The sequence below is a fragment of the Lithobates pipiens genome, unplaced genomic scaffold (assembly GCF_037356315.1).
Source record: "Lithobates pipiens isolate NorthernLeopardFrog02 unplaced genomic scaffold, aLitPip1_a1.2 Scaffold_30, whole genome shotgun sequence".
NCBI classification, from domain to species: domain Eukaryota; kingdom Metazoa; phylum Chordata; class Amphibia; order Anura; family Ranidae; genus Lithobates; species Lithobates pipiens.
In genome coordinates this window covers 107,250,604-107,266,321 of record NW_027507791.1, presented here as the reverse complement: position 1 = coordinate 107,266,321, position 15,718 = coordinate 107,250,604, and the positions used below count along the sequence as shown (strand labels likewise).

Here is a 15,718-nt window from a genome sequence, read left to right as displayed (position 1 = left end):
CCCAGGAAGTTATTGGTGTCAAACAAAGTGCCACACCCCAGTAGGACCTTACAGGAAATCAATTGAATGTCTCGGACAGACAGCATGCTGATGATGAGGATCACAAAACATGATGATGGGGATGATAAAGATTGTGATAAAGATAAAGATTGAACCCTGGATGATGATCAAAGATGGTGTCCTCAATCCCTTTTCTCACTGAATTTTCGCAAAAATCCTCTTATCTAGGAAACAGCCTAAAGGGTGTAGCTTGGAAAATTTACTCACATCTGATTGGGGAGTAATATTACTGATAAACTGTTGTTTGCACAGTCAGTGAATTCACTTGTCCACCAGATGGTGCTCTAAAACTAGGAATCCTTATATTAGGTCTTCTGGGAATAAAGTTGGATTTTACTCAATTATCTCTTATATGGGATATAATATGTTTATTCCTGGGTTAATTTAAATATCATTGTATGTATAGAGTGTATGTAGTTATATTCCCTGTGGTGTTTAATATTATTTGAAATATCAATCATCAGTGTACTATTATCTTACTCATGTAACATTGGCTGAAGGTGTGCGATTTTACCCAGCGATCCATGTTAATGCATGAATTATTACTTATTAACCACTAATTAACCGTGCGCGATGACGTGAACGGCACGTACGACGGGACGAAAAATACGACGTCCTATACACTGCATTATAACTTTCGGCGTGTAAATCCTTTCTGAGCATGCGCGGAACTTAGTTTGACGAACAAGCCTACACACGAGGGGACTGTTCGCTGAAACAAAGTTTCAGCGGACAGTTTTTCGGAATTTCCGAAAAACCTTGTTCAGCGGACTGTTCGCTGAAACTGTCCGCTGAAAGCCCACACACGAGCGGACTGTTTGCCGAAACACTGTTCAGCGGACAAAGTTGGGCGAACAGTCCCCGCGTGTGTACGCGGCCTAAGGGGTAGGTCTGAAATGAGTGGAAGGTCTGCTGATTTTATGATCCAATTATGTGGAAGCTAAAATGCTGTTTTTTATTTACCTTGCGTGTCCCCCTCGGATCTACAGTGACTTTACTTCCAAGTGCACTTGCAGTGCAAAGTGGATTTTCCTTTAGTATATAGCCCCCATTGTGTTTTTTTTTTGAAAATTGGCGCTCTTTTGTTTATAGCACAAAAAATAAAAACCACAGAGGTGATCAATTACCACCAAAAGAAAGCTCTATTTGTTTGGGTACAGCGTCGCATGACGGCACAATTGTCAGTTAAAATGACGCAGTGCCATATCGCAAAAATGGCCTCGTCATTGAGCAGCCAAATCTTCTGGGGCTGAAGTGGTTCAAAGATGTATACCTTGCACCATTTTTCATCTTTCTTCTGAAAACATATAGATTACAAAACACACTTATTTCTTATTATAAGTATTACAGTAAAATATAGACATGGTAATATTTTTCTTATCATGCATACATTGAAAAGTGATTTAACCTTTTATAAAAGTGTCCCAAAAGTAAAAACTGTTATGTCTTATGAAAATAGTGAAACATATAACCTGACTTCCATTCCTTGACTTCAAGAGTTTTGTAGGAACATACTAGAATGTTGACTTTTGGTCAAACATTCTTTGTGGGCTTTTCCCTCCCAGAGTCCCAGATTATTAGACTTAGACAATGCCAGGAACTGACGTTCTAAATAGACCATTATATTGTATGTCTTTAAAAGCATGGTTCCCCCTGAGAGCCTGAGGGGTAAAACAACTATGGTTAAAGTAGAGTTAAAGTGGTTGTAAACCCTTACAAACCACTTTGACCTACAGGTAAGCCTAGATTAAGGCCCGATTGCAGTCCCGATATAAATCGCAGCTCGCCGCAATTACAAGTAAAAAATAATAATAATAATAAAAATGCCATAAATCTATCCCCTATTTTGTAGACGCTATGACTTTTGCGCAAACCAATCAATATACGCTTATTGTGATTTTTATTACCAAAAATATGTAGAAGAATACATATCGACCTAAACTGAGGGAAAAAAATAGCTTTTTTAAAAAAAAAATGGGAATATTTATTATAGCAAAAAGTACAAAATATTGTGTTTTTTTTTAAATTGTCACTCTTAGATTGTTTATAGCGCAAAAATGCAGAGGTGATCAAATACCATCAAAAGAAAGCTCTATTTGTGGTTAATTGTAGCAATCCCTCTGTTTTTGTCATTTAAATGCAGATCATGTGAAGCTTTTTAATATTTGTTATGCTATTGCTGTTGATTTGAATGTGACTTTTTTATTTTGTTTTTAGGTCTTTCCCTAATAACTACTGGGATAAGTTTGTTAAGAGGAAGGTAAGCCCTTTGTTTCCTGTGTGTATAGTTACTGTGAATGTCATACAATGCATTATTTGTTTATATAGTTCAGTGGAAATTAAATGTTTAATATAGTACATGGAACACAATTGACATTCAATCTAAAAAGATTGAATACATTAAGTACAAAACAACTGCAACTCATTTTTGCTTTTAACCATTTTAAAGATAGACGCACACAGAAAAAAAGGTGTTTCAAGGGACAAGACCCTCTTCTTCAGAGCAACTTGATTCTCTAAAGAAGAGGGTACATCCCTAGAAACACATTAGCTGGCAAGTCTCAGTGAAGCCAGGGTTTTGGTGATGCTCATCCTCATTTAGGACAACCTTGCCACTTGGGTCTGGTCTATATTGCTGTCTTAGCTTCTGGCCATTGTGTGTATGCACTTTTTACTTTCTCCTTTTCCAATAAAGTTTTATCTGGAACTGCACTAGGCCTTCACACCCTTTTGTTTTTTGAGTATGCTTGCTTTCAAGATCTCCCTGTGTGAGAAGGGCAGCCATGGTGCAGCTTACCATTCTGCAACAACAATTGATATTTTTATGGTCTATATTACTAACGTTCTTCTGGTCCTCACAATGTCCTTATGGTGTCATTTGGAAATAAATCTGTTTGTTAACCACTTTGAAGACCAGCATTTTAAGGTTGAATATATTTTTTATTTGCAAGATCAATGAAAGTTCAGTGATACAAAATTACAAAAATACAAAAGTACAAAAGTACATAGGTATGTCAGAACCTTATGTGTAACATTACACTTTAACTTCTATCTTTTATCCCAGATAAAGGAAGAGGTAGGCTGACAGGGAGGGCGGGGAGGAGGGGGGTGGGGAATAGTAAAGGTAGATAGAAACCCTAAAGAAGGTAAGTATTTGAGAGCAAGGTAGGGGCCCCCCGCGGCTCTGTGGCATGTGTGATTACTGGCGGTAACATTATCAGTGGTCTTAGGTTAAGAAAAATGTTTAGAGCATGGGATTTAAAATAGTTTACCCAGAGGCCTGAGGCAGCTGTGAAGTCATTCAATAGTTTGCAGAGATTGGGAAGGGTTGTGATCAGTGAAGTAATAAATAGAAGCATGCCGTCGGTAAATAATCCACATTTATGGGTTTGAGAGACGCTAGTTACCCCTTGGATGTTGGGGTTGGAGCGATTTGCGACCGGCCAAATTCTCAGCACTCCATGAGGGTAAAAATATAAGGCCAGGTGACCGAGTCAAAAGCCTTATGCAAATCAAGGGAGAGTAGCATTCCTTCTTGTTTGTGGCCCTTATCCCACCTAGATTATAGTAGGGAAATTATGTCTATTGCCCTTCTGATTTGGTCTGGCCCTTGTCTGCCAGGAATAAATCCCACTTGGTCCTTGTGGTTGTACCAACTTATGAAGGAAGCTAGGCGATTGGCAAGAATTTTGGGGGAGATGGGTCTATAGTTTCACACTTCTTCCTGTTTTTTTTCAGGTTTGAGTATTAGTGTTATGTAGGCAGTGTTGAGTTGTGGGTCTAAGGGGGAGCCTAGGGTTTTTGCGTAGAAAAATTTTGCCATATATGAGGCAAGAGTACTGGCAAAGGCCTTGTAATAGGGTACTGAAAGACTGTCAGATCCAGGCGCTGAACCCTTCTTATGTTCTTTTATAACCTCCAATATCTCTTCAACCGAAAAGGCTGCCTCTAACAAATTTTTGTGTTCAGTAGATAGTGTCGGTAAGGGAAGGTACATCAGAAAGTTATTGGGCCCTTGTCTGGGTAGGCTGTGCTGTAGAGCTTTTCTAATTTTGGGGAGGGCGAGAGCGCGATACCAAGGTGAAAGTTTAGACTCTAACAGAGACAATTTTGTCTTTCTGAAAGTAGAATTTGGCCCCACTCCAGCGAATATGTTTCTCCGCTTTTGCAGTGAGAGCTGCGTCTAACTGTTCTATTGAGGCCTTAGTTGGGCATTTCTTTTGTGTATTCTTTAGGGTTGCAAAGGTTTTTTTCTATATTGATAATGTCCCTCTATCGTTCTCTCTTGATTTGGGTCGCCAGTTGGATTTATTTTGCCTCTGATGTTCACTTTGTGAGCTGCCCTTTCTGGGAAAATATTGTCGACATCATTCAGTTTACAGTATTCCTTTAGGGAGTCATCTATTTCATTTAGTCACCAGTGCAGTCCCGATTGACCAGACTGTATCTTTGATGGTCGATTTTTGGGTGGATGGAATGAGACTTGGGGAAACTAGGATATGGTCAATCCTGGCATATGACTGGTGGGGGCAGGAATAGTTAGTATAGTCTCATTTTGAGGGGTTCAGTTCCCTCCAAATGTCAACAAGGACTTGTGAGTTAGGGAGTCTAGCTATTTTAAGACTCACCTTAGTGGATCGGGTCAACTGGGCCATAGTGGGTCTGGACCTATTTAGCCCCTGGTCAAAAGGGATGTTGGAGTCCCCTCCAAAGATGGCCATGCCCTCCAAGAGGGGGTTCAGGGTTTTGAAGAGAGACTGGAAGAACTTTGTCTGTCCCTTTATTGGGGGGCATAGTAGGATACTATGGAGTATAACTGTCCCTCCACAGTTCCCTTTACTAGGAGAAATCTTCCCTCCGGGTCTCTGTCTGTGATCGGGGAAAATTTACTGTGCTTAGAGAATAAGATTGCTAACCCCCTTGGTGTTGTTTGCTGCATTCGCTAGGTAAAATGTTGCATAATATGCTTGGAGCATAACATTTCCTGCATTTCCGAGGGAATTTTAGTCCCTGAGCATTATGTGTAGCTATCTTGAAATGTGTCTTTGTTGGGATTGAGTTAGCCATAAGAACAGAGGGGTGGAATGCTGTAGAAGCTACCGCTACTTACCCATTGCCGTCTTCTTACGTTTGAAATAGGTCTGAGTTTATGGTGGGTTTCGATCCGGAGCTGGAAATGGGCACATGACATAACCTGTAGATTGGCTAGAAAATGATGAAGAGTTAGAGATAGAGAGAAAGAGGAAAATAGACAAAATAAGGAAAAGCGTCTTCTAGGAAGACCAATTGGGTATGGCATGGAGCACTCCTGCCAAACTCGTAATGTAAAAAATCGGCTGCCTCATAATGAGGGCCAACAACCCATCCCACAGAAACAGGCAAACTGCTACTATGGACTTGTGGAGGCCCTAGGGGGTCACCCCGAACCCTGACTTCTATGGGAAGCAGTAAAATAAAATAAACACAACCAAAAATATCATATCTATAGAACATTGGGGAAAAAAGAAAGAAAAACAGGAGCCCCAGGACTCCCTCTGGGGTGTTTCCCTCCCCTCCCCAGTTGGGGGGGAGAGGGAGGGCCCCCTCAATGAGCACAAAACATGCTGAAGGCATTGAGACTGCCCGTTTAGGGTCCTAAATGCATGTAAAATTATTATCCCCCAGGCCATGGGAAAACCCAAATTTACAGCGCCCCTGGAGCTTCGCTCGAGTTGGGCTGGGAAAGTTCCAGAGAAAAGCTCTGAAGGAGGTAGCATACTCATTGAAAACACTTAGGACAACTTTTTAAGAAAATAAAGAAACACTCATTGTCCTGTCCTGTAATCTGCTTGTAACAAGCAACAGGAGAAAAATTTGGATTGCACAACTAAGTGAGTACAACTAAGATTAGGGTATATGTTGATTTGAGTTGCAGTCTTAAGGGGGCCTGCCTTCTTTGGATCTCTTGGTGTTTCCTTTGTTCCAGATGGGGGAGACTGGGCTTGCTTGGGGAGGACACTTGGCAGAGCCTACAGATGAGGTGGTAAAGTCCATAGATGCTTCCTGCGAGATGAGCTTGAGGTTTAGGAAGAGCTTTTCATCATATGGCAAGTTTGTGAAAGAGTGTGTCTTGCCCTTCAGTGTAAATTTCACAGCAAATGGGAAGGCATCAATGTTTAATGTTCTGTTGTGAGAGGACTGTCAGGAGTGGTTTGAGAGCTCTCCGCTTTTGAATTGTTGAGGGAGAGAGATCTACAAACATTTGATTTTGATGGCCCTGACATGTCACCTTTGGCTTGGAGTGTGCTTGTTGCATGACTTCTTCCTTTATGGCGTAGAAGTGTGGCTTCACAATTATATCCCTAGGGAATCCATCATTTCTGGAGGGTCCCAGGGCCCTGTGAGCTCTGTCCAACTCCCGGCGGTGAGGAGGGGTATTGGGGATTAGATCTTTAATAAGCTCTTGGACTGCAGAAGAAATGTCCGCGATGGTCTCAGGAAAGCCCCAGATCCTGAAATGATATCTTCTGGACCTATTTTCCAAATCATGAATTCTGGAAAGGGCTTTTTCAAGTTAGTCCTGGAGGATCTGAATGTGGGCTGAATTCTGATTGGTTCTGGATACTGTTATGTCCAGTTTATTTTCTATGGCCTCCATTCTGGATCTTAGGTTTTGAAAATCAGATTTAATGTCCCTAGTGATTTTAGCCGCCTTGTTGGCTTGCCCCCTCTCTTGGATGTCAGAGGAGTAGGTCCGCTGGCGGTGTAGTCGGGTCCTGGACTGGGATACCTGGGGATATGCTCACAAGCACATGAGTCTGGGAAGGCTTGATCGGGGAAAGTGTGTAGTCCTCCATGGAGCAGTCCAGCAGCGGCACTGTGGAGGCTGGAGAGGGAGCCAGGGGGAGCTGGGTACACCCATGGTTCACCTGGGAGTAGGTGAGGGTTGCTGGGGCTAAGACTTGTCTCTAAATCCTGGGATCCCTCTGTATAGGCCACGTGTGGCTGTGCTGCTGCTATGGTGGTGGCCATCTTGCTACACCCACCCCAAGTTGATATGTCAAATTGGGGCCCGAGATCTCATCTGGCCCAGACATCTAGGGGTGTGCACGGGGGTCTCAGGGGCTAGGGTGTCCCAGTGGAGACTGTCCTGAGTGGCTGTGAGCGGAACTGTGTGCGCCGTAGGTCCGGGGTGATGCGGAGCTCTGGACTTAAGCGGCTATCTTGGAGCTCCCGCGTATGCACACTCTTTATGCTTAGAATTTAAAGGCCTCCGCACTAGTGTACATTTGTTGGACATTTTTTGCAGTATATGTACCAATACCTGATGACACTGGTGCTGGTTGGTGATCTGGATGCCCATATCGGCTAATGTTGGTACTAGATGACACTGTACTGGTGTGGCAAACAATCAAATTAATGGAGCTGGCTTATACTGGCTACAATGTACTGGTGTGGCAGTGATCAGGACACTGTTGCTAGCTTACACTGGCACTGGTGTTGCAAGTGATCAAGACTATGTTGTAGGCTTACACTGGCTCTGATGACACAATACTGGTGTGGCTAGTGATCACAACACTGTTGCTGGCTTACAATGTCTCTGGTTACATTACACTTGTGTGACAGTGATAATGACAATGTTGCTAGTTCACACTAGCTCTGGTGACACTGGCACTGGTATGACAGAGATCAGACCACTGTGTCTGACTTAGAAGTGGTACTGGCAAAACTGGCACTGGTGTGGCTAGTGATCAGCACACTGCTTCTGGCTGCACTGGTTCTGGTATGTCAAGTGATCAGGAATGCTATTAATGGCTGCCCTGGTCTGGTGACAATGACAATGTTGTTGCAGCAATCAGGAACACTGTTGCTGGCTTACATTTGTCTGGTGACACTGGGACTGGTATGGCTAGCAAACAAGGACATTGTTGAGGACTAGTCTGGTGACACTGGGACTGGTGTGGCAGCAATCATTAACACTGGTGCTGGTTGCACTGGTCTGGCAACACTGGCACTGGTGTGGCAGCGATCAGGAACACTGTTGCTGGTTTACACTAGTCTAGTGGTGACACTGGGACTGGTGTGGCTAACGATCAGAAACACTGTTGCTGGTATATACTGCTCTGGTGACACTGTGGCGGGTGTGGTTAATGAATAGAGACATTATGACTGGCTTACACTGGCTTACACTGGTCTGCTGACACTGCACTCATGTAGCTAATCGATCACACGTGGCTATCTTGGTGCACTGTAAAAACACTGCTGCAATCACTTGGAAATAATCTGTTTCCTCTCACAGCCTTTGTTTATTTCATTGTTCACAGACACTGTGATCGCAGAGCATGCTCATAGATGTATTAGAGGGTGCACATTAGTACAGCAAAGGAAACCTGTTTTTAAATGGCCTCTTGCCCTCAGGAAGCAGCATTCTGTCTATTTTTATAAAGCAGCTGGGCAGCAAGGGGTTAAACCAGAATAAACAAAGGCAGAAATCTTCATCTGATCAAGCTGTAATGTTTTTGCTGTGTTTAAAAAAAAAAAATTGTGATTTGCAATCAGTATGTGCTTGTGTCAGTTGATCCATAGTTGTGTAAAATAATCAGGTTGTTTATTTAGTAATTTTTAAAAGTCTTGAACTGAAAATATGACAATATGTGACAGAAGAAATTAATTAGCAAATGTAGTAGAAAACTATGTCTGAACTAAATTGCAGAGCTAAAATGTTCACATATTTTTAAGATGCTCTGCTGTCAATAATCAATCTGAAAGCAGCATAACCTGCTCAGGACTTTACTGAGAAAAGCCATGCATTGTGGTTTCAGCTGTCTGTACAAATCCACATTTTAATCAGAGCATAATATCCACCAGCTAAGTTTCCATGGATATTAAGACTTGTGGAAGGATGTTAAGTCCCAGCTGAGCACTGGGTGATTTTAATGCAATGAAATGTTGTCTGCAACCATACCGCAATGTTACAACCTGTGAAAGGATGAAGGAGGATGAAAATTATATGAACGTTAGATAAAATCCGGTTATTAGATCGGGGCAGTATTTTCCTGATAGGGGGAGACTTGACTATTGTAGTCTTAAAAACTATATATATATATATATATATATATATATATATATATATATCTCTTAAGACTAGTGGCTGCCCAAAAAAGACAGAAACATTGGTATCCTGTTACCAAAAGAAGAGAAAATAATGTTGAGTTGTGGCATACCAAATAATGTCATTTAAAGCAAAAAATGTGCCAACACTTCTCTGGTTGTGTGTTCACTTACCACGGTATGCCAGCCTGCAAGTAGACGCTTCAGTGCTGAAAGACATTAGCTTGGGTGATACTTCACTTACTTACTACTCACTTTTGCTATTGGAATTATGTACTTTGATGCTGCCATCTTTAATTTTTCCAGGGGTGGGTAATGTCATTCATTTCTTATGTGAAGCACCTCCCAAGGTAATGCCCTTCATCCCTGAAGAGTGTACTTGTAGGTTAGGGTGCTGTATTAAATAAACCCACAGCTGAAGATCACACATCAGCTTGATCCTTTGTTGGCATTGTCCAGTATGCTAGGACAAACATGAGATTTTTAAACATATAGAGGTCAAAAGGCTTTACTTGAATTGGTCCTCATTGCACTATTTTTGGCAAGACACGTGGTGCGCTAAAGCACCACAACAGGTTATCGCAAATTCAGCCTAAAACAGCTCAAACAATCACTGCTAAATTTTAATTTGGATTAACAAGGGGTATAATGTAATTCAATCGATCTACTCTAAATATACTTGTCTGTATAAATAAAATAGATATAATACAAATTTTTGTGAAATAACTACATATCTATTATAAATGCATCTGCCTGCTCATAAAAATAATACGACAGTAAAAGAAAACGGAATAAAATATACAGCAATATAAGCAGTTTTCTAAACAAATTATTTCTATCCAGCCAAGTAATCTCTTTAGACAAGTTCAAACAGTCCCTAGACATTCATCCCCAATACATTTGACCAAAGTCTTTTCTTCATTAGAAATGTATGTGTGGATATCATTGCTTAGTAGTTAGGCAATGACAAGAACACTTTAGCCTGCAACACTATAGGGATGGCAAGTTTCAAGAGACATCATAGCAAGAAGTGTGGTAAATGCACAGTTCTATAAAAAAAAAAAACTTTTTTTCCTGTATTATTAAAAATCAATTAGATTGAGTATTTAAATTCAGTCCAGTAACTTAGAATATGTTTTTGTGCCCAGAGAGAACAGTTTAATATAGATATTAACACTGTGCGTAAAAATGAATATGTTTTATAAACCTTTCATAATATACATCCATTTATGAACTGTTTGTTCTGTGAAGCTAAGGCGTGTAAATAAAGGTCTTTTCTGTTCAAATTAAATTAATGTCAGCAATTAAAATATTTGTTCTGCACTAGCAAAAAATATGTAAGTCTCCTCTTTACTAGAGTACTTCAAAATAATATTGCGCTAACATGGTGTCAGTTTTATTCTAACAGCTCTTCAGTAAATCCCTGGAGTCTTTCCATGTGGCGTGTTTTAAGCTAATAATGCATACATCGTTAAGCTTTTATCTCACTTAGAGCTTCAACTCTGCACTGTTTACTGAGATGTATTGCATTTTAATTGTTTTGTCTTTTTTGTCATTGCAAAGAAACAATCTATATTTCTTCTAGCACACAGGAAATGAATGATAGCAAATAAGTGGATCTGTGTCACATGGGACAGATGTTCAGAAATATTTGTGTGATCATGGTTTATAATTCTTAGCCCATAGCAACTTTTAGCAACATACTTGTTAGAAGATGCATAGCATTTTCTTTGTCCTTCAGCGTTCTTATAAATGTATTATGATTTCATTGCATATCGACGTAAACACTAAACAAATCTATTATGTCGGTAAGCAATGAGAGTAGTTTAACATGAACAAAGAAGTATGTGTCTTATTTAAATACCCAATGCAAAATCAAAACCTGCTATGGAGATCCATGAATTAATGCAGAAAAAGTGCCACACACACCATATTGTGTATAATGTCTCATAGCAGACAGCGAATCCCAACCACAGCACCACCTTCCTGGAGTTTGCATGTTCTTCCTGGGTCTGGTAGGTTAATTGGATGGATTCTGTCTAAATTTGCCCCTGTATGTATGAATGTGAGTTAGGGACCTTAGATTGTGAGCTCCTTGAGTGCAGGGACTGATGTGAATGTATAATATACTATATATGTAAAGCGCTGCGTAAATTGATAGCACGATATAAGTACCTATAATAATAATAATAAAAAATGATGACATAATGCCAGCCATACACGGTTCGAATTTCGAAAGAATTTTCTTTCGAAAATCATATCTAAGAATTTTTGTACGAATTTCACACCATCAATGGGCTGCAGTAACGGCCGATTTTTGTGCGGCAATCAAATTAGAGGAATAAGACATGTTGGTATTTTTTTTGAAAAACAAACAATTTTCTAATCAATGATGGGAGATTCATGCGAGAAATGTAATAAGAAAAAAAACTGTGCATGTGCAAGAAAAGAAAATTTACGGAAAGAAAAGAAGATTCCCAGGCCACGAAAATTCTTTTCTGTAGCAACATGAGGTGAAATTGAAGGCTTGGTCGCTAAATTTTGAAAATCAATGGTGGCATCATCGGACCACAAAAAAAAGAACTTTCTGATTTTGAAAAGAAAATGTGTTCAAAATTCGACCATGCATGGCCTCCTTAAGCCCTTGTACACACGGTCGGAGATTCTGACGGAATGTGTCCGATCGGACCGTTTTGTCGGATATTCCGACTGTGTGTGGTCTCCATCGGACTGTTTTCGTCGGAGTATCGGACGGACCAAGTTTTCCAACTTGTTGGTAAAATTTTCTGTCAAAATGCTCCGATCGGACATACTCCGATCATGTGTAGAGAATTCCGATCGGACAAAGTGCCACGCATGCTCAGATCAAATTCCTACACCAAAGCTATTGGCTACTAGTGTGAACGTAGTCCCGTCGTAACGAAATAACATCATCACGTCAGATTTTCCGATAACTTTGTCCAACCGTGTGTATGCAACAGTTTCGCACAAAATCCATCGGACAAAATCTGACGGATTTGGTTGTCGGAATGTCCGACCGTGTGTACAAGGGCTAAGAGGTTAACATCTTTCCAGACAGTTTTAGGGTGCTGGATTTGATACTGTTGACCTAAACTAAAGCTGGCCCCTGATGAGTCATTTTTTTTTTCTTGATCAGCCAGTCGTCTGATCAAAAAAAAAAAAACTACAAACTAATTTCTCTATCCACAAATTCAAGTTGGATGTGGAAATGCCGTAGGTGGATCGAAATTTGGCCAGTCCCTGCTGAATTTCCTGAATTTTGATTCATCTATGGCCAAGTTTAGCTTTGAAATATTCAGATTAGATCAATTTACCTATCAAAGAGCTGTGAGCATCTACAGAAACAGGGAGTAAACTTGTAAAGGTGAGGGTCTGCTGTTTCCCACTTTCTTGCTTTTGAATTTCAAGGGAATGACCATGTGCTGCCCATAACATAGTCTCTAACAGTGCATGATTTACAGCAATAGCTAGCAGTGCAGCCAGCTGCACTTTCTTGACAAGTTTTTCTTAAAAATGCAAAGTACAATGTCTCTGATGCCAGTTTATAAGAAAATGCATCTTTGTTGTGGACTTTAATGTTTGTGAAATTGTTTTCTTTGCTTAGGTCATCAATAAATATGGAGACTTATATGGAGCAGATAGAATTGCTGAACTGCTTGGATTGGATAAAAATGCTCTGGATTTTAGCCCTGTAGAAAAGACCAAAATAGAGGAGGGATCACTTGTATCATGGTGAGTATAAAAAAAAAATCTTGTAATAATTAGAAATGCCAGCTGTAATCAGCAAAATATCATAAACATGTTGAGTGCAGAATATTGCGCATAACTGGTGTTGTTACTTTGGCACACAAATATTGCTCAAGTTCAGTGCGGTGGAGAAAGTCAGCAGAGCTCTTTACACATATCAGCTCCTGTCATTACCAATGCAACTTACTATGTACATGTACTTCTCATTTCCATATAGTCATTAGCCTTGGGATCAGGCACATTTAAACACTTTGCATAATGCTGACCTTGAGGTGACATTCTAGAAAGAAATCTCCATATCATTTATAAGTGAACTTTTCATCTGTTAAAGTGTCTTTTATTTTTTTGTCTACCCGCAGTGATCAGAATGTTCATACAGACCAAGAGTAATTCATAATTAGGAATATATGTAAGAAAGGGCCCTAAGCGCTAACATTTAAAACTGAGGTATCTTACAATTGAATGTGTTTAATGCACAAACCTAAGCTATAGATAGTACTCTGCATTAGTCTTAGGTATGTTTTAAAGTGGAAATGCTTCACAAAATAATGCCATGAATATTTGTTATTAATCAATACATTTCCTAGATAGCGAAATAAAAAAAGTTAATAAATCTAGATTTGGCGTAACCGCCCTTTGCCTTAAAGAAACATCAGTCTAATTTGTAAACGTACATGTAGTTTCTGGAGGTACCCCCCATAGTTGGCTGTTCAAATCCTGTTGGAGGTTTTGCCACAGTTCTGCTGCAGACTGGCTGTCTTAAGGCCCGTACACACGATCTGACTTTTTGACAACAAACATGCAAATTAGCTGTTTTAAAGGCAACACCCGACAGTGTGTACGCTCCATCTGATAAACTTTTCCAGTTTTCATCAGACAAATGTTGGATGTGCGAACAGACAAACTTTTTCGACAACATAAGTCCGATGGAGCAAAGTCCGATCGTGTGTACAGAAACCCATCGGACTTTACAAACACGCATGCTCAGAACCAATGCAAAAGATCAGACAACAATACAGAAGTTGAACAAAGGTGGCGGTAAAGAGCAGAAAAAACACGTGATTTGGTGAAAATTGGCTGAAAAAGTCAGATTGTATGCTTGTGTATGCTTAACAAGTTCACGGCCACGCCCTTTGTACAGAAATCCACGGGAAAGTTTTGCTTGAAGTCCAATCATGTGTACGAGGCTTTAGGCTAAAGTAGGTTTACACTAGTGCAGCTGCAATTTGATCTGATTTTCAGTGGTTATGTAGTGTGACTTGGTTGCATTTAGGATTTTATTTGCATATTCTATGAGGCCAGAATCGTATTGAAGTCACACCAAAATAGCACAGGACCATTTTCTAAAACCATGCTGTGCTGCGTGATGTGATCGGCCACAACTGCAAACAATATGATTTCAATTTTCATGCAATTCTGTGCAATTGAATTTGCATCTGAAATCAAACTAGTGTGAACCAGGCCTTAGTTGCTTTTCTCTGTCTGCAAATAATTGCCTTGATGATGTTGTGATTAGAGCTCTGTGGGCGTACAATCTGTAGCAGATAGTGTTCTATGATTTGGGCTGTGTTTGGGCTCATTGTCATGCTGCATAATGATTTTTGGACTAATTGGAGTTCGCCTCCTTAACTGCACTGTCTGAGACTAAATAACTAGTTATTTTTATTTTTAAGATTTATCAAAATTGCAAACCCCATTTGAAGGAATGCATTCAAATAATGTGCAGGGAAACTTCATTGCATTTCACAGTTATTTGGCTTATTTTCACCTAGGAAGAATAGCTTTTTGATCTTAGCTCATCAATGAAGCCCACTTCTGATCAGATTTCTATAAACTGTAGGTGTGTTGTAGCAGGACACCAGTGGATTTGTCCAGCTTTGTAGTGGTGTACGACATCTTCTGATTTAAAATGAAAATGAACTTGATTTTTTTTTTTCATTAGCTGCACTCAGGTTTTGTGGCCTCATACACCATTGCCTGTATACAAGTGGTTAGACAGCACACCTGGAAACACTTGTCTGCTGAGAAATCTCTGTCTGGGAGAGACCTTGATGAGGCAGGAGGTCCACCACGTGTCTTGTCATTATGCTCACATTTCCATGGTGCAATATTTTCCACATCTGTTGCAATCTCACCATTTAGTATAGTTCCCCCATGTCAAATGATATACCTTCTACACAGCTGTTTCGGTTTAAGTTAATAATTTTGGTTTACCGGTAACTTAAGCTGGCCATACATATTTCAAATCCTTTTATTCAGGCTGCAGGCCAAACAAAGAAAATTAACAGATTCCTCCATACACGCTAACAGTAAGGATGGATGACTCTCACTTGCCAGTCTATTGTATTCTGACACCGGGCACTGCCGGCTGTTAGAATACATGATTGTTAGTGCCTGCATCTAATTGGGTTCAGGTGCTGTTCAGTTGATCATTTTATGACAGGCGTCTTCTACAAAAGTCAATTGAACAACTGTTTGCTGAACAGAGTGATGATGGATGGTTCATGCACTGCTCAAATTTTAGCCAAGCAGTGTATGGCCAAGCTTACACATTACATCACTGATCATTAGCACCTGTTTTCTATATGAATGGAGCACTGGGCTATATTTCTAAAAAATGTTTTTTTCCACCGGAAAACAGTTTATCACTTTTTTTTTTTTTAGGGTCATTTAAATAACATATTGCCTTGCTTCACTTTTTGCAGAAAGGTTTGAAACTCTATAAACCACTTAATCCAACCTTTTCGAGTCAGGGTGCATGGCACTTGGCAAAATGTGTAAAAAAAGAAGCCAGCACTCA

General features: G+C 40.1%; 1 protein-coding gene across 8 annotated transcripts in view; it reads left to right on the top strand.

Annotated features, from left to right (window-relative positions):
• Positions 1–15,718, top strand: part of RYR3 (ryanodine receptor 3) — a 1,008,486-nt gene that overhangs the window by 954,669 nt on the left and 38,099 nt on the right. For all 8 annotated transcript variants that reach the window (XM_077464742.1, XM_077464741.1, XM_077464740.1 and 5 more), the window contains 2 exons: positions 2,278–2,320; positions 12,776–12,903. In XM_077464742.1, coding sequence (XP_077320868.1) covers positions 2,278–2,320; positions 12,776–12,903 — 171 coding nt within the window. The remainder of the gene's footprint in view (positions 1–2,277; positions 2,321–12,775; positions 12,904–15,718) is intronic.